Source organism: Lepus europaeus, chromosome 16 (genome assembly GCF_033115175.1).
Source record: "Lepus europaeus isolate LE1 chromosome 16, mLepTim1.pri, whole genome shotgun sequence".
NCBI lineage: Eukaryota > Metazoa > Chordata > Mammalia > Lagomorpha > Leporidae > Lepus > Lepus europaeus.
Genome location: NC_084842.1, coordinates 90,916,400 through 90,938,849, shown reverse-complemented (window position 1 = coordinate 90,938,849; position 22,450 = coordinate 90,916,400). Strand labels below are relative to the sequence as shown.

The 22,450-nt window shown below is 62.4% G+C and overlaps 1 protein-coding gene across 1 annotated transcript in view; it reads right to left on the bottom strand.

Moving 5' to 3' along the window:
* The window catches only part of LETM1 (leucine zipper and EF-hand containing transmembrane protein 1), a 32,656-nt gene extending 11,009 nt beyond the window's left edge, over positions 1-21,647 (bottom strand). The window contains 8 exon segments of the mRNA XM_062212743.1: positions 729-848; positions 3,548-3,751; positions 6,905-6,951; positions 6,954-7,041; positions 8,105-8,248; positions 10,358-10,808; positions 18,123-18,183; positions 21,530-21,647. Of these exon segments, the coding sequence (XP_062068727.1) occupies positions 729-848; positions 3,548-3,751; positions 6,905-6,951; positions 6,954-7,041; positions 8,105-8,248; positions 10,358-10,808; positions 18,123-18,183; positions 21,530-21,608 (1,194 nt within the window). The 5' untranslated portion in view covers positions 21,609-21,647.
* Between the last annotated feature and the right edge of the window lie 803 nt (positions 21,648-22,450).

The following is a 22,450-nucleotide window of genomic DNA, read 5'->3' as shown; positions in this document are numbered from 1 at the left end:
AACCCAAGAACAGGCGGAAGGCCGAGTGGCAGCAGGAGCACAGGAGCGCCCCCTGTGGGCCCCACCTGACACAGCCTCCCACGGCCGATGCCCAGCAGTCTGGGTAGGGAACCTCGCTCACAGCTGTGCAAAGCTGCTCACACCCCACAGCGCCTGCTGAAGGCCAGGAGAAGCGCAGGGACGCACCGCCAGAGAAGGCGCTGCCTGGGCTCTGTCACGGCCCGTGCAGCACGGGGGCGAGGCTGGGAAGAGGGGGCAGCTGCAGGAGGGCACGGGCTGTGGCAGGGCTGAAACCCTGCACCTCCGATGCGAGGCACAGACGCCAGACAACCTGCCCACTGCAACACGGGCGCCACACACCTGGCACTCGAGCTGCCGACGAAGACAGCACGTGCTGAGCCTGAGCCCATGGGCGCCGGGAGGACTGCTCAGGGCCACAGCACGCAGACCTCAGACGGTCCGATTGTAACCCTGCCTGGGACCTGAAGGACCCCAACCAATCCCACCGCGTCGCAGCAGGCAGGAGGAGCAAACGAAGCTCTAAAACCAACCAAACCCAAAGCAAACGGGAAGCACAGCCACCCACAAGCAGATGGAGGGGGGCAGAGCAGTGCCCAGCTACTGGCAGGCAAGGGCACGGGGCACCTGGGCCTGCGGACCAAGGGCCGGCCTGGCCCACCTGAAGCTGGAGGCAACCGCCCACACGCCTTCAGCGCTTGGCCACGCACCTGCTTCAGCTGCTCCCGCAGCCGGTCTTCCGTGACGCCGAGGGCCCGCATGCCCCGTGCCCGGCATGCCGCCTGCAGCTCCTTGACGTTCAGGCTGTCCACCCCCTCCTCGGCAATCAGCTGCAAAAGAGACCAGACGTCACTGGGCAAGGCCGCGGGGGGCGTCGCCGCGGCTGACGGGACAGCACCAGACGTCACTGGGCAAGGCCGCGGGGTGCGTCGCCGCGGCTGACGGGACAGCACCAGACGTCACTGGGCAAGGCCGCGGGGGGCGTCGCCGCGGCTGACGGGACAGCACCAGACGTCACTGGGCAAGGCCGCGGGGGGCGTCGCCGCGGCTGACGGGACAGCACCAGACGTCACTGGGCAAGGCCGCGGGGGGCGTCGCCGCGGCTGACGGGACAGCACCAGACGTCACTGGGCAAGGCCGCGGGGGGCGTCGCCGCGGCTGACGGGACAGCACCAGACGTCACTGGGCAAGGCCGCGGGGGGCGTCGCCGCGGCTGACGGGACAGCACCAGACGTCACTGGGCAAGGCCGCGGGGGGCGTCGCCGCGGCTGACGGGACAGCACCAGACGTCACTGGGCAAGGCCGCGGGGGGCGTCGCCGCGGCTGACGGGACAGCACCAGACGTCACTGGGCAAGGCCGCTGGGTGCGTCGCCGCGGCTGACGGGACAGCACCAGACGTCACTGGGCAAGGCCGCGGGGTGCGTCGCCGCGGCTGACGGGACAGCACCAGACGTCACTGGGCAAGGCCGCTGGGTGCGTCGCCCGGCTGACGGAACAGAAAGGAGGGCCCCATCAGAAGTGATTTTCCCAACGGGCTTTGCAAGTCCAAGACAAGGCCCCACAGGGTCCGCTCTGGGCGCGCGGCACCAGAACCACGGGCAGGCTCAGGGCCTTGGGAGGTGCAGAGGGCCAGGGACGGCTCTGAGACACAACGGCGCTCCATCTGGTCCTGACGTTCTAAAGGTGTCTCGGCCCCATACCCTCAGGGGACCTCCTCTCCCCCACCTCTGCCCAAGGTCAGGGCGACCCCAATTTGAAAAGGCAGAATACAAGACACCCACAGACAGCGACAGTGAGGAGAGAGTAGACACGGAGAGGCCCGCTGGTCTGGGCCAGGCAGCTCCACAGCCCTCCCACCCCGCGAGCCTCCTCACCAGCCTGGGACACAGGTGGCATCCCCAGTCCTGTTTTATTTTTTATTATGATTATTATTAAAGATTTATTTACTTACTTGAAAGGCAGTTGCAGAGAGAGGGAGAGAGAGAGAGGTCTTCTATCCACTAGTTCATTCCCAAAATGGCCGCAAAGGCCGGAGCTATGCTGATCCGAAGCCAGGAGCCGGGAGCTTCTTCTGGGTCTCCCACGTGGGTGCAGGGGCCCAAGGACTTAGGCCATCCTCCATGGATTTCCCAGGCCACAGCAGAGAGCTGGATGGGAAGTGGAGCAGCCAGGACTCAAACTAGAACCCATATGGGATGCAGGCACCACAGGCGGTAGGCTAACCCACTACACTACAGTGCCACCCCTACACCAACCCCATTTTAAAAATTAGATTTTCTGGCCGGTGCCGCGGCTCACTAGGCTAATCCTCTGCCTTGCGGCGCCGGCACACCGGGTTCTAGTCCTGGTCGGGGCGCCGGATTCTGTCCCGGTTGCTCCTCTTCCAGGCCAGCTCTCTGCTGTGGCCCTGGAGTGCAGTGGAGGATGGCCCAAGTGCTTGGGCCCTGCATCCCATGGGAGACCAGGAGAAGCACCTGGCTCCTGCCATCGGATCAGCGCGGTGCGCCGGCTGCAGCACACCAGTCGCGACGGCCATTGGAGGGTGAACCAATGGCAAAGGAAGACCTTTCTCTCTGTCTCTCTCTCTCACTGTCCACTCTGCCTGTCAAAAAAAATAATAAAAACAAAAAAATTTAAAAATTAGATTTTCCAGGGCCAGCACTGTGTCATAGTGGGTAAAGCCATTGCCTGTAGCACCAGCATCCCGTATGGGTGCCAGTTCAAGTTCTAGATGCTCAAGTTCCAATCCAGCTCTCTGGCCTGGGAAAGCAGTGGAAGACGGCCCAAGTGCTTGGGCCCCTGCACCCGCGTGGGAGACCTGGAAGAAGCTCCTGGCTCCTGGCTTTGGACTGGCACAGCTCTGGCCGTTGCGGCCATCTGGGGAGTGAACCAGCGGATGGAAGAGTGCTCTCTCTCCCTCTCTGTAACTGTGTCTCTCTCTCTCTCTGTAACTCTCTCTCTCTCTCTCTGCAACTCTCTTTCAAGTAAATCAATCTTTCTGGGAAAGCAGCCTGAGACAACTGTAGACAGGCATGCTGCTGTGACAAAGGCCAACGAGGCCCCACAGGCAGCCTCAGGGTGCGCCAGCGGGCCCCTCCTTCAGAAGAGCACACCGTCATCCCGTGACCTGCTGCACCTCAGTCCTCTGTTGCACGGCACGGAGAGGGGGCCGACAGGGATCGGCCTCGGGGGCCCCCAATCCAGGTGCGCTCAGCCCCGAGCTGGCCCCTGCAGGACTGAAACCCAGACACTGCAAAACAGGATGCAGCCGGGGGCCTTCACCACGATGCCAACGCCTGCCCTTAGGCCACCACTTTAAGGGCTTAGGGCAATAACCTACGTTAAACCACGTACCCGATGGCCCACTAAGCAGCCACTGCATGCAGACACTGAGGCCACGCCAACTACCGTAGACACACACACCTGCACGCTCCTCCCACGTCCGGCCCCAGCAACGACAAGACCGGAATTCTTGTAACCAGGACATGGTGCTCTGTAACAGGCAAAGGCAGGCGCCTGGGTGCTCACCTTGTCGTCGGCCTTGATGGACCGCAGCCTCATGGTGAGCTGGAAGCGCAGGAAGTTGTTGGTGCCGATGGACTGCAGCTCCAGCAGCTTGCACAGCGCCACCAGCTGTGGCCGCGTGAGGTTGTCCAGGGTCAGCTCATCCTCAAACAATTTGGAAAAACGCATGATTTCCTCGTTGCTGGGTCTCTCCCCTGTTTCTCGGATCTACAGGAGCGATCATAGGGTCAACCATGGTGCCCCTGGTGAGCGCCCCCAGAATCCCCCCATAGCCTCGGGTCCCACACCTGAAGCCAAGAATCAGAGCAGCACCAGGTTCAGAGGCTCCGGACCCCACCTGCCCCGCATCAGACCCAGGTTGCCCTTCAATACTAGCTGCGGGCACAAGCCCCGGCCCCAACGAAAGCTGCTGTGCGCTGTGTCTGGGCCCCGTCCGGTCAGCGGTGGGAAGCGGGCACCCTGCGGTTGTGGTGTGTCCGGTCAGCGGTGGGAAGCGGGCGGGCACCCTGCGGTGTGGTGTGTCCGGTCAGCGGTGGGAAGCGGGCACCCTGCGGTGTGGTGTGTCCGGTCAGCGGTGGGAAGCGGGCACCCTGCGGTGTGGTGTGTCCGGTCAGCGGTGGGAAGCGGGCACCCTGCGGTGTGGTGTGCCCGGTCAGCGGTGTGAAGCGGGCACCCTGCGGTGTGGTGTGCCCGGTCAGCGGTGGGAAGCGGGCACCTGCGGTGTGGTGTGCCCGGTCAGCGGTGGGAAGCGGGCACCCTGCGGTGTTGTGGTGTGTTCGGTCAGCGGTGGGAAGCGGGCACCCTGCGGTGTGGTGTGGTTCGGTCAGCGGTGGGAAGCGGGCACCCTGCGGTGTGGTGTGCCCGGTCAGCGGTGGGAAGCGGGCACCCTGCGGTGTGGTGTGCCTGGTCAGCGGTGGGAAGCGGGCACCCTGCGGTGTGGTGTGCCTGGTCAGCGGTCGGGAAGCGGGCACCCTGTGGTGTGGTGTGCCCGGTCAGCGGTGGGAAGTGGGCACCTCTGCGCTCTGCACCTCCCACCTGCAAGATGGCAGGGGACCACCAAGTGCAGGCCATGTCAAGCTCCTGGCCGGCTGCCACCTTTCTTGGCCCCCAGGAAGGGGTGGAGCCCCTCAGCTCAGGCCGCATGGACAAGCTGGGCTGGGACGGTCCTCTGTGGAGGACAGGGGAGGGAGCACCCGTCCATCCCCAGGAGGTCAGCCCACGCTGTGGACACCACCAGCTAGCACAGGTCCAGGTGTGTCAGCGGGGCCAGGGGTGCTGCACCCAGTGGGCCGTGAGCTGGTCCTTCTCGGAGACAGCACCCACAGCAGCAGGAAAAGGCTGCTCCCCTGCAGACGCACTGTGCGCCCACCCGCAGCCACGGACAGCGTCTCCACGCTTCCCTAAAGGGCCAGGCGGCAGATGCTCTTGGCTCTGTGCCCGTGCAAATGACTCCCTTTCAGCCGAAAGCCCCACAGACAGCACCTGAAAGACCTCGGGTCTGCCTCTGGCTCCAGAGAGGGGCGCCCTTCTCCCATCCCCAGAGGCCTCTACACCTGCCCAGGCCTCTCCCATCCCCAGGGGGCCCCACACCTGCCCAGGCCTCCTCCCATCCCCAGGGGGCCCCACACCTGCCCAGCCCTCCTCATCCCCGGAGGGCCCCACACCTGCCCAGCCCTCCTCCCATCCCCAGGGGCCCACACCTGCCCAGCCCTCCTCCCATCCCAGGGGGCCCCAACCTACCAGGCCTACCTACAGCCCAGAGGGCCCCACACCTGCCCAGCCCTCCTCCATCCCCCAGAGGGCCCCACACCTGCCCAGCCCTCCTCCCATCCCCAGGGGGCCCCACACCTGCCCAGCTCCTCCAGCTCATCCCCAGGGGCCCCACACCTGCCCAGCCCTCCTCCCATCCGCAGGGGGCCCCACACCCTGCCCAGCCCTCCTCCCATCCCCAGGGGGCCCCACACCTGCCCAGCCCTCCTCATCCCCAGGGGGCCCCACACCTACCCAGCCCTCCTCATCCCCAGAGGGCCCCACACCTGCCCAGGCCTCCTCATGCCCAGAGGGCCCCACACCTGCCCAGCCCTCCCCCCATCCCCAGGGGGCCCCACACCTGCCCAGCGCTCCTCATCCCCAGAGGGCTCCACACCTGCCCAGGCCTCCTCATGCCCAGAGGGCCCCACACCTGCCAGCCCTCCTCCCATCCCCAGGGGGCCCCACACCTGCCCAGCCCTCCTCCCATCCCCAGAGGGCCCCACACCTGCCCAGCCCTCCTCCCATCCCAGGGGGCCCCACACCTGCCCAGCCCTCCTCATCCCCAGGGGGCCCACACCTGCCCAGCCCCTCCTCCCATCCCCAGGGGGCCCCACACCTGCCCAGCCCTCCTCCCATCCCCAGGGGGCCCCACACCTGCCCAGCCCTCCTCCCATCCCCAGAGGGCCCCACACCTGCCCAGCCCTCCTCATCCCCAGGGGGCCCCACACCTGCCCAGCCCTCCTCATCCCCAGAGGGCCCCACACTGCCCAGGCCTCCTCATGCCCAGAGGGCCCCACACCTGCCCAGCCCTCCCCCCCATCCCCAGGGGGCCCCACACCTGCCCAGCGCTCCTCATCCCCAGAGGCCCCCACACCTGCCCAGGCCTCCTCATCCCCAGAGGGCTCCACACCTGCCCAGGCCTCCTCATGCCCAGAGGGCCCCACACCTGCCAGCCCTCTCCCATCCCAGGGGGCCCACACCTGCCCAGCCCTCCTCCCATCCCCAGAGGGCCCCACACCTGCCCAGGCCCCTCATGCCCAGAGGGGCCCCACACCTGCCCAGCCCTCCTCCCATCCCCAGAGAGGCCCCACACCTGCCCAGCCCTCCTCCCATCCCCAGAGGGCCCCACACCTGCCCAGCCTCCTCATCCCCAGAGGGCCCCACACTTGCTCAGGCCTCCTCCTATCCCCAGGGGGCCCCACACCTGCCCAGCCCTCCTCCATCCCCAGAGGGCCCCACACCTGCCCAGGCCTCCTCCCATCCCCAGGGGGCCCCATACCTGCCCAGCCCTCCTCATGCCAGGGGGCCCCACACCTGCCCAGCCCTCCCCCCATCCGCAGGGGGCCCCACACCTGCCCAGCCTCCTCCCATCCCCAGGGGGCCCCACACCTGCCCAGCCCTCCTCCCATCCCCAGAGGGCCCCACACCTGCCCAGGCCTCCTCCCATCCCCAGGGGGCCCCATACCTGCCCAGCCCTCCCTCATCCCCAGGGGGCCCCACACCTGCCCAGCCCTCCTCATCCCCAGAGGGCTCCACACCTGCCCAGCACCCTCAGGCTCCCCTCACGAGGGCGCATCCCGACACACACCGCCCGCGGCAGCACAGCACCTTCTGGAAGAAGGCGGAGAAGTCCTTGGCGGCGCTGCCCTTGGCGCCTTGTTCTTGAGCGCCATCTCCTCGATGGTGTCCTGGAGGAACTTGGCCAGCTCCAGCTTGACCCGCAGCTGCTTCTTCAGCCTCTCCTCCTGTCTATGCGGGCAGAGTGTGCTGCACTCCCGGCCCTCACCACAGGGGGCAGAGCGCCACACTCCCGGCCCTCACCACAGGGGGCAGAGCGCCACACTCCCGGCCCTCACCACAGGGGCAGAGTGCCACACTCCCGGCCCTCACCACAGTGGGCAGAGCGCAGCACTCCTGGCCCTCACCACAGGGGGCAGAGAGCTGCACTCCCGGCCCTCACCACAGGGGGCAGAGCGCTGCACTCCCGGCCCTCACCACAGGGGCAGAGCGCTGCACTCCCGGCCCTCACCACAGGGGCAGAGCGCTGCACTCCACTCCTGGCCCTCACCACAGGGGGCAGAGCGCGGCACTCCTGGCCCTCACCACAGGGGGCAGAGCGCTGCACTCCACTCCTGGCCCTCACCACAGGGGGCAGAGCGCCACACTCCCGGCCCTCACCACAGGGGGCAGAGCGCCGCACTCCCGGCCCTCACCACAGGGGGCAGAGCGCCGCACTCCCGGCCCTCACCACAGGGGGCAGAGCGCTGCACTCCTGGCCAGCCCTCACCACAGGGGACAGAGTGCTGCACTCCTGGCCCGGCCCTCACCACAGGGGGTAGAGCGCCGCACTCCCGGCTCGGCCCTCACCACAGGGCAGCTCAGTCAGCTGGCCCCTCCCCCAGTCACACACACAGGCACGCCACCCAACAATGCGCCCTCCCAGCCAGGCCAGCTTGGTTTAGTGTGCAGGCCGGTGCGGCACAGCAGGTAACACCTGTGACCCTGGCGATCTGTCCCTCTCCGGGCAGACAGCAACGCCCTGGGCCTCGGGACTGAAGCCCACCGCCGCCCCCTGCTGGGCGTCAAGAGCACCCAGGGGCCCTGGCGAGAGCCCCACGTTTACTGACGGCACATGCGGCAGGATTGGCTCTCTGAAAGAGTGCTATCGTTTTTAGAAACGTCTTCCTGATCAGCTGCAGATAAGAGCTAGCGAAGCTGAACCCATGGCCACTGGAGAAGGAAGCTTCTAGAACACTCAGCCCCGAGCAGCACAGCCAAGGCGCACACGGCTGGCCACGACGAGCTCACCTTGATGGACTGCGTCTCAAACGTGGACGGCAACATGTTGGGGAAGAGCTTCACGGCCACGGGCAGCAGGAACTCCATGAAGGGCACCACCACGAAGACGAGGAAGGGGACCAGGCGGAAGAGGTCAGCACAGATGCGGAGGAACTGGAGAGGCGGGCGGGCGTCAGGGGCGGGCCGGGCGAGGGCGGGGGCCTCACACTCCGCCTGCACTGCCCAGAGGCAGACAGGCAGAGACTCACACCAACCCCCCGCCCCCTTTTGAAGATTTTATTTATTTATTTGAAAGGCTGGTTCACTCCCCAGATGGCCATACTGGCCGGTGCTGGGCCAGGCCCAAGCCAGGAGCCAGGAGCTTCTTCCAGGTCTCCCATGAGGGTGCAGGGACCCAAGGACCTGGGCCATCTTCTGCTTCTTTTCTCAGGTGCACTAGCAGGGAGCTGGGCAGGAAGTGGAGCAGCCGGGACTTGAACTTGCACTTGTATGGGATGCCGGTATCAGATGTGACAGCTTTACCTGCTATGCCACAACACCAGCCCCAAATAAATTAAAAAAAAAAAAAAAAAAAAAAAAGGCCGGCACCATGGCTCACTAGGCTAATCCTCCGCCTGCGGCCCCGGCACATGGGGTTCTAGTCCGGGTCGGGGCGCTGGATTCTGTCCCGGTTGCTCCTCTTCCAGGCCAGCTCTCTGCTGTGGCCCAGGAGTGCAGTGGAGGATGGCCCAGGTCCTTGGGCCCTGTACCCGCATGGGAGACCAGGAGGAAGCACCTGGCTCCTGGCTTCGGATCGTGGCGGCCATTGGGGGGTGAACCAATGGAAAAATCTCTCTCTCACTAACTCTGCCTGTAAAAAAAAAAAAAAAAGCAGCAGCACCGGTGTAGCAGCCATCTGGGGAGTGAAGCGGTGGACGGGAGACCTCTCCCACCCCGGGCTAACTCTGACTTCCACACACGTAAATAAGCCCCGAGTCAGGAGCTAGAGACAGACTGGGTCCAGGCTCTCCAACACAGGAGCCGGGAATCCCCCCTGGAGTCGCGACCCTAGGCCACGCACCCATGCTGCCTGCAGTGCCGGCACAGATGGCGGAGGCCCTGTCACATCCCCGCCCAGTCTTAGATGCATCGTCAGCCTGGGCATCAGCTCCAAGCTGTGGGAGACACTGAGTGTTGGGTGTCTCCAAGACTTCCAGCCCGAGTGCCCGGGGAAGGGTGGCACAGTCAAAGGAGATGCCCAGGAGCTTGGTGTAGTGTGCACGCTGGTGTGGCACAGCGGGTAGCACCTGTGACCCTGGCATTCCACATGAGTGCAGGACCAAGTCCCAGCGGCTCCATTTCCGATCCAGCTCCCTGCTGTGGCCTGGGAAAGCAGCAGAGGATGGCCCAAGTGCTTGGGCCCCTGCACCCGCGTGGGAGACCCAGATGAAGCTCCTGGCTTTGGCGTGGCCCAGACTTGGCTGTTGCGGTCATTTGTGGAGTGGACCAGCAGACGGAAGACCTCTGACTCTCTCCCTCCCTCCCTGTAACTCTGCCATTCTGATAAGTAAATCTTTAAAATAACAAAAAGGAAAAGGCACACTCTGAGCAAAAACGGCAGGATGCGGGTGGCAACTGGAGCTCCGGGCAAAGGCCTCAGTGAAGGGCTGCACGGAGCCACGAGACCGGACGTGCTCCCAGGGAGGACACTGCCGGAGCTGCCTGGGCCACAGGACCCTCGTCCAACGTGGCGTCCACTGCTGCCCCTGGTGGAGGTGCCTATCTGAGTCCCAGAGAGACCCTGCTTCCAATCCAGCTTGCTGCTAGTGCCTGGGAAGGCAATGGAGAACGACAACAACTTGGGTTGGGCAGCGCGTCCCGCCACCCACACGGGAGACCAGGGTGGAGTTCTTGGTGCCTGGTCTCTCTGCCTGGCCCAGACTTCACTACTGCTGCCATCTGGGGAGTACATCAGAGATGAGCGCGCGCTCTCTCTCTCTCTCTCCCCTTCTCTCTTGCTGTTGCTCTGCCTTTCAAATAAATAAATAAAACTAAAAAAAAAAAAAAAAAACAGACCAAGCAAACGGTCAGGTAAATGTATCTCAAATAAATAAAAGCAGGTCACACAAAGGGACACACACCAGCCCAGGCCAGGCCTCAAGGCACGGGAGGGAAAGGCACAGCCCTGCACCACAGACCCCGCCCGGTCTCCAGGAGCTCACTGCTCGCGTTCTCCTTTCTTCCCTAGGAGCAGGTGCGGCCGCCCTGGCGTGTCCCCATTACCTGCCTGCGCTCCCGGCGGGTGAGGGTGTGGCCGTTGAGGATGCGCCAGAGCGTGCGCGCGGCGATCTTGGTGTCGATCCAGAGCAGGCGGAAGCCGTGGTAGTAGTGCTTCAGCTCGTCCAGAACCTTCTGCCCGATGGACTTCCTCTGCAGCGCCTGCGCCGGGGGGCTGTACACGGGGCCGCCCTCCTCCAGCTTCTTGTTCTTGTCCTTGAGGGACTTGAGGGACTTCTCCACCACGGAGTCCTCGGCCAGGGCGCGTGAAGAGTGCCAGCCGCGCACCGCAAGGTGCCCTGGTCCCATGACAACCACGCCTGCCGGAGCAGGGGTCCATGGCACTCTGGCCACCAAGCCTGGCGGCTTGAGCCTCCGAGTCCAGTAGCTGAGGTGGTCACCTCGGAAGGAAAGGTGTGCAGGAGTGGCCAGCGCACAGCAGCCAAACGGAACATTCCTGAAGAAGGGAAACAGCGATGAGGAGCCGACACTCATCTCCCCGCTCGGCACCGGACACCAGCGGTGCCACGGCCTGTTACAGCCACACACAGCCACTTCCTTATGCCTGCAGGACTCCCGGGACCCCGAGAGGGAGACGGCGTGTGTGGGACTCCAGTGCAGGGCTGGCCCAGGAGGACCAGAGGCCAGACGGCTGCATGGGAGGAAGATACGGACACAACGGCCAAGCCTTGCCCTCTGAGCGGTCTGCAGGTCCACCCTCCTGGCCGGGGGAGTCTGGGGAAGGGGAGTGTGCACAGGAATGTTCCGTTCAGAGCTCCTCTCCCTCAAGCACAGCTCGTAGGCACAGGCCTACAAGTCAGGGAGGACAGCACCCAGGCAGCCGTACGGGCGCTGGCGGATGGAAGGCAGCTGGGGAAAAAGAAAATTCACAGAACGGAGCCCAGGACCCACCTCCTCCTGCTCGGGCACGGCACAGCCAGCCCGAGCCCGAGCCCAGAGCCCAGAGCCTGTCCACTGCCCCTCATTCACACCCTGCCCCACTCTGACCCGTGGTTCTGCGCCCTGCCAGACACCTGCCATCTGAGAGGTGAGACCCAGCGGCCATCACGCCCGCTCCCTCTCCACGGGACGCAGGCTCTCAGAGGCTGGGCTGGGCCGGTGAAAAGCCTCAGGGATTGAAGACTGCAGCTCAGCGGCCCCGGCCCCCATCTGAGTGCCCGCTCCTGACTCCAGCCCTGGGTCTCTGCCACCCACGTGGGAGGCCTGGACCGCATCCCCAGTTCCCGGCCCAGCACAGGCCAGGCCACCGCAGCCCCGCGGAGTCAAACAGCAGATGGCACCTCGCTCTCCATCTCTCTGCCTCTCAAATCACTCAGTCGGTCAGCAGGTAAATACATAAATGCTTCAAACCCTTCTCTGTCCACAATAATGCCCCAGGGAGCCAACCTGCTGGCAGCCAGAGCAAGCCAGTCCACCGCTAAGCCCCACACAGCTGCCCACCGGTGTCCACACACGGAACAGGCACACGACGAGGGCCCCTGCAGCCCGGACCAAGCCCTGCTTGGAGCCCTCTCTGACCACAGCACTGAACCAGGACACCATTTATAATCCAATGTTGAACCGACTTCCCTGCAGTTGCCTGTATAGGCTCATATTAGAAACTTTTCCTTGTACAAACCCACAGGCCCCACTCGGGAGGACTGCCGTGGAAACCAACACAGCCCAGCTCTTTCTTGCCAGTCGTCACCACGCACCTGGCCTGAGCCCTGGACCGACATCTGGCCGCAGGAACAAATGCCTGCGGGACAGCCCCAGGGAGGCACCCCAGGACCTCCCGCGGGCTGTGCGGAGATGGGCATGACCAGAGGCCCCAGCAGGGAGGACACGCTACCCCCCGTTCTGCAGAGACGATGCCAGCAGGGGGGAGTCCCCCCGGCAACAAGAAGGAAGGAAGAAGGCAGCAGTACCCCTACGACGAGAACCCCAGCCATGGAGGAACTGTACCCAGAGACCCCACCTCGCCCCACGGCGGGGACTGGAGGACGTACAGACGACTAGGTCCCGGGACACACCCAGGCCAGCCCTCGAGGCTGCACGATTCAGAGCCGCGAGCCAGTGAACCCGCCACCACCACCACCCAGGCCACAGCCATGCTGCCAGCAAACCTCACCAGCACTCACACTAGGTAACAGCCTCACTTCGGCTCCGGCTTTCCCGGTGAGGAGGCTTGTCCCTGGCGGGGCTTCAGAACTGCTGCAGCACAGCCTGCCTGCTCACGCCGGGTCCCGGTGCTGCTCCTCTGCCTCTATTTCTATGGTAAAGAGGTTGGCAGTGGGGCCGGCACTTTGGTGCGGCGGGCTAGGCCTCCACCTGTGGTGCCGACATCCCCTATGGGCACCAGTTCAAGTCCCGGCTGCTCCTCTTCCAATCCAGCTCTCTGCTGTGGCCTGGGAAAGCAGTGGAAGATGGCCCGAGTGCTTGGGCCCCTGCACCCACATGGGAGACCCGGAAGAAGCTCCTGGCTCCTGGCTTGAGACTGGTCCAGTTCTGGCCATTGAGGCCATTTGGGGAGTGAACCAGTGGATGAAGACCTCTGTCTCTCTCTGCCTCTGCCTCTCTATAACTCCACCTTTCAAATGAGTAACTAAGTCTTTAAAAAAAATTGAGAACTTGGCCGGCGCCGCGGCTCACTAGGCTAATCCTCCGCCTTGCGGCGCCGGCACACCGGGTTCTAGTCCCGGTCGGGGCACCGATTCTGTCCCGGTTGCCCCTCTTCCAGGCCAGCTCTCTGCTGTGGCCAGGGAGTGCAGTGGAGGATGATGGCCCAAGTGCTTGGGCCCTGCACCCCATGGGAGACCAGGATAAGCACCTGGCTCCTGCTATCGGATCAGCGCGGTGCGCTGGCCGCAGCGCGCCAGCCGCGGCGGCCATTGGAGGGTGAACCAACGGCAAAAAGGAAGACCTTTCTCTCTGTCTCTCTCTCACTGTCCACTCTGCCTGTCAAAAAAATAAAAAATTTAAAAAAAATTAAAAAAAATTGAGAACTTAAGGAAGTTCAGCTTTTATGTTCTAAAACGGATATTAAACACTAAAAAGATGCTCGATGAATCGAATATCCATTCTTAATAAAGACCATTTCATGGGGCAAGCATTTGGTGCTGTGGTTAAAATGCCCACACCTCATATCAGCATCCCTGGGTTCAAATCTCAACTCCCTACTAACACACACCCACGGATGCAGGAGGTGATGAATGGCTCATGTAGCCAGGTCCCTGTCACCCACATGGGACCTACCCAGATGGTGCTCCTGGCTTCAGCCTGCCCCAGGCCTGGCCATCTGGGGAGTGAACCGGCAGATGGAAGATCTCTAACTGATTTTCAAACAAATAAAGAAATCTTAAAAAAAAATTTGTTTTCCCCTGAAACAAGGGGAAAAAGCCTTAACAAGGTGAACAAGTACCACCTGAAAAGACAACATGTTACTTTTAAAGTTCTAAATGGGGGCTGGTGATGTGGCTCAGTGGGTAAAGTTGCTGCCTGCAGTGCTGGCATCCCATATGGGTGCCGGTTCGAGTCCCGGCTGCTCCTCTTCCCATCCAGCTCTCTGCTATGGCCTAGGGAAAGCAGCAGAAAATGGCCCAAGTCCTTGGGTCCCTGCACCCACATGGGAGACCTGGAAGAGGCTCCAGACTCCTGGCTTCAGATCAGCACAGCTCTGGCCGTTAAGGCCATCTAAGGAGTGAACCTGCAGATGAAACCTCTCTCTCTCTGTGTAACTCTTTCAAGTAAATAAATAAATCTTAAAAAAGTTCTAAGTGGTTTGTTGGGTCTAATGATATTTCAGGTATAATTCAAACTGTTTTAGAATTAAAACAGTTCAAAAGTTTAGGGCCGGCACCATGGATCACTTGGCTGATCCTCCACCTGTGGTGCCAGCACCCCAGGTTCTAGTCCCGGTTGGGGCGCCGGATTCTGTCCCGGTTGCTCCTCTTCCAGTCCAGCTCTCTGCTATGGCCCGGGAGGGCAGTGGAGGATGGCCCAAGTGCTTGGGCCCTGCACCCGCATGGGAGACCAGGAGAAGCACCTGGCTCCTGGCTTTGGATCAGCGCAGTGCGCCAGCTGTAGCAGCCATTTGGGGGGTGAACCAATGAAGGGAAGACCTTTTTCTCTGTCTCTCTCTCTCACTGGCTAACTCTGTCAAAAAAAAAAAAAAAAAAAAAAAAGTTTATCTAGGGCCTGGCACTGTGGCTCAGTGGGTAAAGCTGATGTCTGCAGTGCTGGCATCCCATATGGGTGCCGATTTAAATCTCAGCTGCTCCACTTCTGATCCAGCTCTCTGCTGTGGCCTGGGAAAGCAATGGAAGATGGCCCAAGTGCTTGGGACCCTGCACCCGTCTTGGTAAGAAGTTCTTGGCTTCCAATCTGCCCAGCTCTGGCCGTTGTGGCCATCTGGGGACTGAACCAGCAGATGGAAGACCTCTGTCTCTCTCTGCCTCTCTGTAACACTGCCTTTCAAATAAATAATTTTTTTTTTTTTTTTTTTTTTTGGACAGGCAGAGTGGACAGTGAGAGAGAGAGAGAGAGACAGAGAGAAAAGTCTTCCTTTTGCCATTGGTTCACCCTCCAATGGCCGCTGCAACCGGTGCACTGCGGCTGGCACATTGCGCTGATCCAAAGCCAGGAGCCAGGTGCTTTTCCTGGTCTCCCATGCGGGTGCAGGGCCCAAGCACTTGGGCCATCCTCCACTGCACTCCAGGGCCATAGCAGAGAGCTGGCCTGGAAGAAGGGCAACCGAGACAGAATCCAGCACCCCGACCGGGACTAGAATCCGGGGTGCAGGTGCCGCAAGGCGGAGGATTAGCCTATTGAGCCGCGGCGCCGGGCCCAAATGAGTAATTCTTTAAAAAAAAATTTAAATAGAGCGCAGTTCTGGCCGTTGCAATCATCTGGGGAGTGAACCAGAGGATGGAAGACCCCTCTCTCTGTCTCTACCTCTTTCTATAACTTTAAAAAAATAGAAAAATTAAAAATTTTTTTTGACAGGCAGAGTTAAGACAGTGAGAGAGAGAGACAGAGAGAAAGGTCTTCCTTTTTCCGTTAGTTCACCCCCTAAATGGCTGCTACGGCTGGCGCGCTGTGCCGATCCAAAGCCAGGAGCCAAGTTCCTCCTGGTCTCCCATGCGGATGCAGGGCCCAAGCACCTGGGCCATCTTCCACTGCCTCCCCGGGCCACAGCAGAGAGCTGGACTGGAAGAGGAGCAACCGCGACTAGAACCTGGCACCCCGACTGGGACTAGAACCTGGGGTGCCGGTGCCATAGGCAGAGGATTAGCCAAGTGAGCCGTGGCACTGGCCAGAAAAATTAATTTCTAAAAAAAAAAACAGATGTGAACTTTTCATGATTTTTCTGAAGCTGCTTATACATTAATTATTATTATTATTATTATTTTTGACAGGCAGAGTGGACAGTGAGAGAGAGAGACAGAGAGAAAGGTCTTCCGTTGCCGTTGATTTACCCTCCAATGGCCGCCGCGCTGCAGCCAGTGCACTGCGCTGATCCAAAGCCAGGAGCCAGGTGCTTCTCCTGGTCTCCCATGCGGGTGCAGGGCCCAAGCACTTGAGCCATCCTCCACTGCACTCCCGGGCCATAGCAGAGAGCTGGCCTGGAAGAGAACAACCGGGACAGAATCTGGCGCCCCGACTGGGACTAGAACCCGGAGTGCCAGCGCAGCAGGCAGAGGATTAGCCTGTTGAGCCATGGCACCGGCCACATTAATTATTAATTCATCATCATAAAACATCTTTTGGGGCCGGCGCTGTGGCGTAACAGGAAAAGCTGCCACCTGCAGCACAGACATCCCATATGGGCACCAGTTCTAGTCCTGGCTGTTCCATTTCCGATCCAGCTCTCTGCTATGGCCTGGGGAAGCAGTAGAATTTGGCCCAAGTGCTTGGGCTCCTGCACCCGTGTGGGAGACCTGGAAGAAGCTCCTCGCTCCTGGCTTTGGATCAGCACAGCTCCGGCCACTGCGGCCAACTGGGGAGTGAACCAGCTGATGGAAGACCTCTCTCTCTCTCTGCCTCTCCTTCTCTCTCTGTGTAACTCTAACTTTCAAATAAATAAATCTTTAAAAGTCTTTTCTGACAGGAGTGTGTGACTATCTAAAGCGAACTCTGACTAAAGCCCATCCTAGCTGGGGGGAGCACTGTGGCAGCAGGCGGGGGCTGTGGGGGCGGGCGCAGGCTGGAGAATGTTCCTGGACAGGACCCGGGGTTGGAGACAGGAAACGCGGCCACGCAAGCACCTGGCACTTTGGCCACAGCAGCCCTCCCACATGCTACAGTCACGCAGGCCGGCTGTTCAGCCCAGTGCTTTCCAAAGTCATGAAACTAAAAATAGGCTTAAGCATGATTCTGCTTTAGCGATACCAAGTTCTCACATACAGCTCTTTGGTTTGTTTGCCTTTTGTAAGATTTATTTTACTTACTTGAAAGGCAGAGCCACACAGAGGGAGAGACAGGGAAAGAAACCTTCTATCTGCTGGTTAACTCTATAAATGGCTGCAAGAAGCCAGGAGCCAGAAACTCCATCTAGGTCTCCCACGTGGGTGCAGGGGCCCAAGCCCTCGGGCCATCTTCCACTGCTCTCCCAGGCCATTAGCAGGGAGCCGGGATTTGAACTGAGGCTCTGAGATGGAATAATGGCACTGCAGGTCGCGGCTGAACCACTGCACCGCAATGCCGGCCCTGCCCGTTACTAGTCCGCCGCAGAAGCACCAGCCAGAGGTTTCCAGCTGAGAGCACAACGTTACAATCTTACATGGACAGGAAAGGGGGGGGGGGGGCAGCGCTCAGGGACCGGAGAGAGGGGGCCCGGGGAGGAGGCGGGCCTTTGTGTTCTGCTCAGAGGCAGGGGACGGAGGCTAAGCTGAGGGGTGTGCTGGGCACAGGGGACAGCTGGACTGCAGGTGCCAAGGGCAAGGACCAGGCCCGCCACACCCAAGATGCCTCCAAAGAATCAGACGCAGGACATTCCCCGGGCTGGCCGGCCCTGGGCCAGCTCCTCAGGAGGCTCTGCCATGCGTCTGCAGACACGGCCCCGCAGCGACACGGCCAGGCACACACAGATACTCTGGCTGTGACCACGGACAGCCACCACAAAGAGTGGACAGAGTGGTCAGGCCCCGCGGCGACACGGTCAGGCACACACAGACACTGTGGCTGTGACCAGGGACAGCCACCACAAAGAGTGGACAGTGGTCAAGCCGGATCTCCAACACTGCGAAAGCAGGTCGCCCGAGACCTCGGCTGTGTGTGCTAGAAGTCAGAAATACGGGGCAGGCGCTGGGCACGGAGGTTCAGATGCTGCTCCTGAACCCTCCTCCGACGTCCGACTGCTGGGTTCAAGTCTCAGCTCCGCTCCCAACTCCAGCTTCCTGCGGCAGCGGGTGAAGGCTCAAGTGCTTTGGTCCCTGCCACCCACGAGGAAAACCTAGACGATGTTCCAGGTTCCTGACTTCAGCTTGGCCCAGTCCTGGCTGCTATGGGCATCTGGGGAGTGAACCAGCACGTGGAAGATCTCTCTCTCTCTCTCTCCCTCTCTGCCTTTCAAAAAAAAGATGCTTAAGAAAAATGGTCAAAATAAAATGCATCAAACGCTGACACACTGCTCACTGCGCACTGGGAACACAGGGATTTCTCTCCTAGAGACTCACTAATGTACGAAGCTACAGCTTTCAACACAAAAGCAGCAACGCGGGAGCCGAGCGCACGACACACAGGTGCCGCGCTCTCCGCACGGTTTACTTACACGCGGCTCAGGAGCCCCACGGTGCTGGCACAGCGGAGGCAGGCACGATCCCCCAGGCCACCTGCGACAGAGCGAAGGCACAGTCAGCATCAGTCTCCGGTCCGGTCCTGCACCGTGCAACACCCACATCCCATTCCACACTAGCGTGAGTCCCAGCTGCTCCCTGCTGGGCCTGGGAAAGCAGCAGAGGATGGCCCACGTCCCTGGGCCCCTGCACCCGCGTGGGAGACCAGGACGGAGCTCCCAGCCCTGGCTGGTGCAGGCACGAGAGTGAAGCGACAGACTCTGTTCCTCTACCTTTTAAATAAAACACATCTTTAAGTGAAGTCCGACAGAGCACCACTCTGCTTTTGCAGAACCTGTATGGCCATGTCTCTGGCCGTGTGCCCCACGGAGCAAGGTTTCAGAGCACTGCCAAGGAAGGATTGCCCAACTCAGGAAAGTAGTGTCAGGGTGGCCCCAGGGAGAGACGGGGAGCCTCACACAGCCCTTGGGTCCATGCACCCTGAGTGGGAAGTGGGGCAGGCCGGGCCCCTGGGGCTCCCACACCCCATTTATTTCAGCTGGCTCTGGTGGGCAGCATTCAGGGCGCACACGATCCCGCTGCAGACACAGAGCAAACACGGATCCTGAGGGGCGATGGCTGGTGAGCACTGGAAACACAAATGTTAAGCGCAAACCAAGGCCGGTGCTGTGGCGTAGCAGGTAAAGCTGCCACCTGCAGAGCCGGCATCCCATATGGGCACTGGTTCGAGTCCCAGCTGCTCCACTTCCCATTCGGCTCTCTGCTATGGCCTGGGAAAGCAGAAGATGGCCCAGGTCCTTGGGCCCCTGCAACCCACTTGGGAGACCTAGAAGAGGCTCCTGGCTTCAGATCAGTGCAGCTCCGGCCACTGTGGCCAACTGGGGAGTGAACCAGCGGATGGAGGACCTCTTTCTGCCTCTGCTTCTTTGTAACTCTGCCTTTCAAATAAATAAATACATCTTTAAAAAAAAAAAAAAAAGGAAACGATTTCTTGGATAAGCAAGTGATAAGGGCGCAGCACACTTTTAGGATCCTGGGTGTTTTCAATGCCTTCCCTAAGTCTCTCAATTCCTGTGAACATTTATTCAGACCACTGTGCTCAGTCTCTGTCAGGGGACAAGGCACCATCCCCGGGAGGGGACAGGAGTGGCGGTGAGGACAGCTGAGTGACAGGAGGCAGACCACTTGCTTCTGTGGGGAAAAAGAGTCGCATCACACTTGACACCTGCAACCCAGCTGGGGCAAAAGGCGCCAGGTTCAGCAAGGTCACCTGTTAGCTACAGTCTTACAGCGTCTAGTTACATTTAAGTTAAAGTTAAAAGCACAGGAAGAGAGCTCACCCTTCTAACCCCAGCCGAGGGCAGGCCCCTCTACCCCGGCACAGACCCCCGACCCTGCCTATCTTGGGCACTGAGCCAGCTCCCACTCCCCAAGGATTCAGCTCAGAAATGCACCCCCACCAGGGCCAGTGCTGTGACACAGCGGGTTAAAGCCCACGCCTACAGTGCCGGCATCCTATACGGGCGTTGGTTCTAGTCCCAGCTGCTCCTCTTCCTATCCAGCTCTCTGCTATGGCCTGGGAAAGTAGTGGAAGATGGCCCAGGTCCTTGGGCCCCTGTACCCACGTGGGAGACCCAGAAGAAACTCCTGGCTCCTGGCTTTGGATCGGCGTAGCTCCAGCCATTTGGGGAGTGAACCAGCGGATGAAGACCGCTCTCTCTGTCTCTGCCTCTCTCTGTAACTCTGTCTTTCAAATAAATGAAATAAATCTTAAAAAAAAAAAAAAAAATGTGCACCCCCCCCCCTTCACAGCAGACAGGCTGTGAAACTCCCCATTGCTCCACGGCCTGCTCCCACCTCCGCCCCAGTGACAACGCCCCCCAGTCCCATCAGCTCCCATCCCGAGGACTCCCCAAACTACTCTGAAGGCTCCCATAGACACCTCAGGCTAAGGCCACCCAGAGCGCACGGCCCCACCCCACCCCACCCGCGGTCTGTGGGCCATTGCTTCCTTCTGTTCCGCTTTTCCCAACACTGACTGGGTCCAAGAACTTACTTCACTGTGGACACCACCAGCCATGGCAGACCCGCCCCACGAGACTGCCCCCACTCTGGTTGCTCAGGCCACTTACAAATCTGGGGGGGCCAGGGCCGGTGTTGTGGCACAGCAGGTTAAGCCAGTGCCAGCGATGCCAGCACCCCTTGTGGGCACCAGTTTGAGTCCCGGCTGCTCCACTTCCCATCCAGCTCCCTGCTAACGTGCCTGGGAGAGCAGTGGAGGATGGTCCAAGTGCTTGGGCCCTGCACCCATGTGGGAGACCTGGAAGAAGCTCCTGGCCTTAGCCTGGCCCAGTGCTGACCCTTGCGCCCATCTGGAGAATGAACCAGTAGATGGAAGACCTCTCTCTTCTCTCTCTGTAACTCTGCCTTATCTTAAAATATCTGGGGATTCCCACAACTGCCCTGGTTTTGATAACGGCTGGAGGAACTCTAAGGCTCCGCAGCGTGCCCTGCCCTCCGGAGTGGGCCAGCTGACTGGCCAGCTGCAGGCGCCGGCCCCTGGGCCCACAGAGGCCTGCCGGCTTCGCCAAGAGGCAGGGCTGCACTCCGGGTCCTCTCTCTTCTCTGCCGGCTGGCTGGAGGGCTCAGCCTCTGCGCTCCGCCAGGTCGGCCCCTCCTCCACTACCTCAGGCCCACCTGGTCTCATTTGCCCAGGAATAACGAGACACTCCCACCCAGAAATCCAAAGGGCTCAGGGCCTCTGTGCCGCCAGGGACAAAGACGGAACCCTTGCATCTATCACACACACCCTCTCCTAGCCACCCCACCCCCCTCGCAGCCGCCCTCCGCCTCTGCCCCGACCCAGGGCACGTGACACACGCCCGAGGGCCCCACCCAGGCCCAGCCCGCTCTGGGTTCACACACGCCCCGCTGCCTGGCGGTCAAGGTCGACACACCTGAGTGAGAAGACACTCCGCCTGGGTGGTCCTCCTCCTCCCCGCCTCGGCTGGCAAGGTCGCCGTGGCCCCGACGGCAGCGCAGAGCCGGGTCCCGGCCCAGAAACGGGGCGTCGGGACTGGGCCCCCGCGCGGAACACGCACCTGCCAGCCACAACTCGGGGAAGTCCCGCCAGCATCCCGGCGGGGCGCGGGCTGCCCCCGCTGCAGCACCCCCCAGGAAGGGCAGCTCGGCCCGCGCCCCGGGCGGACCCCGCCGCCGTGCCAGGCCCCCGAGCGCTTCCTCCGCCGCAGGCCGCACCGCGCGGCCGCTAGGTCACCCACGGCACGAGGCCAGGCCGGTCACGGGACACCGCCGGCCCGGCCGCGCCCGACTCCCGGCGCCCCGGCCCGGCCCGCGCGAGCCCCGCAGCTCGCCAGCTTACCCCTCGGGGCGGCGGCGCGCGGCGGCGGCAGGCGGGCAGGCGCCCGGCCGCGACAGCCCCTCAGCAAGATGGACGCCATGCGCCCGGCCGCGGCTGCTGCCTCCTCCTCCTGCTCGGCGGCCGCGGCTCCTCGCCGTGCCGGCGGCGCTGCGGGCCCGGCCCGAGCGGACAGCGGACGGCGGCGGTGGGCCCCGAGCGGCGGCTCTCAGCTCCACGACTCGGCACCGGCAGCGGCCATGCACCGGCGCGGACGTCCGGAGCCGCGGGGCGGGGCCTGCCGGCCGGGCGGCCACTCCCATTGGACCCCTCGGGCGTCCGCGGCCGCCCGGTGAGGGGCGGGCCCGCGCCGCGGCGACTACCGGTCCCGGCGTGCACCGGGCGGCCTGGCCCGCGGACTACAGGTCCCGGCGTGCACCGGGCGGCCTGGCCCGCGGACTACAGGTCCCGGCGTGCAGCGGGGGCCGTCTGCGGCTCCGCGCGCGCCGCCTTCCGGTGCTTGTCACCCCGGGACCCTAGGGGCTGGCTGCGCGCCTTCCGTGTGTGTCCCGCGAACGGCGGCAGCGGCAGGGGCTGATCGCCAAGCTCAGCCAGATCGAGACCCTGCGCCGCAGCGTCATGAACGGCTCCCGGGACGCCTGGGGGCAGGTCCCGGGTCGGGACTGGACGCCTTCCACGGGCAGGGCCGGGGCCGCGCTGGTGTCTGGGCTCCTGGACGGCGTCTGTGCCCCCGCGGTGGGCTCCCTCCCAGGGGCAGCCCGGCCACCTCCGGGGTCCTGCACCGGAGCGCACAGCCGGGCCGCCCCCTCGAGGGGTGCACAGAGCCGGCGGCCGCACCCCGGGCACGGGCCCGGCTCCCACACTAGGCTGGAAGAGCCAAGGCCTCCCAGAGCCGGGCTCGGGGGCTGAGCTGGGCCCGCGGAC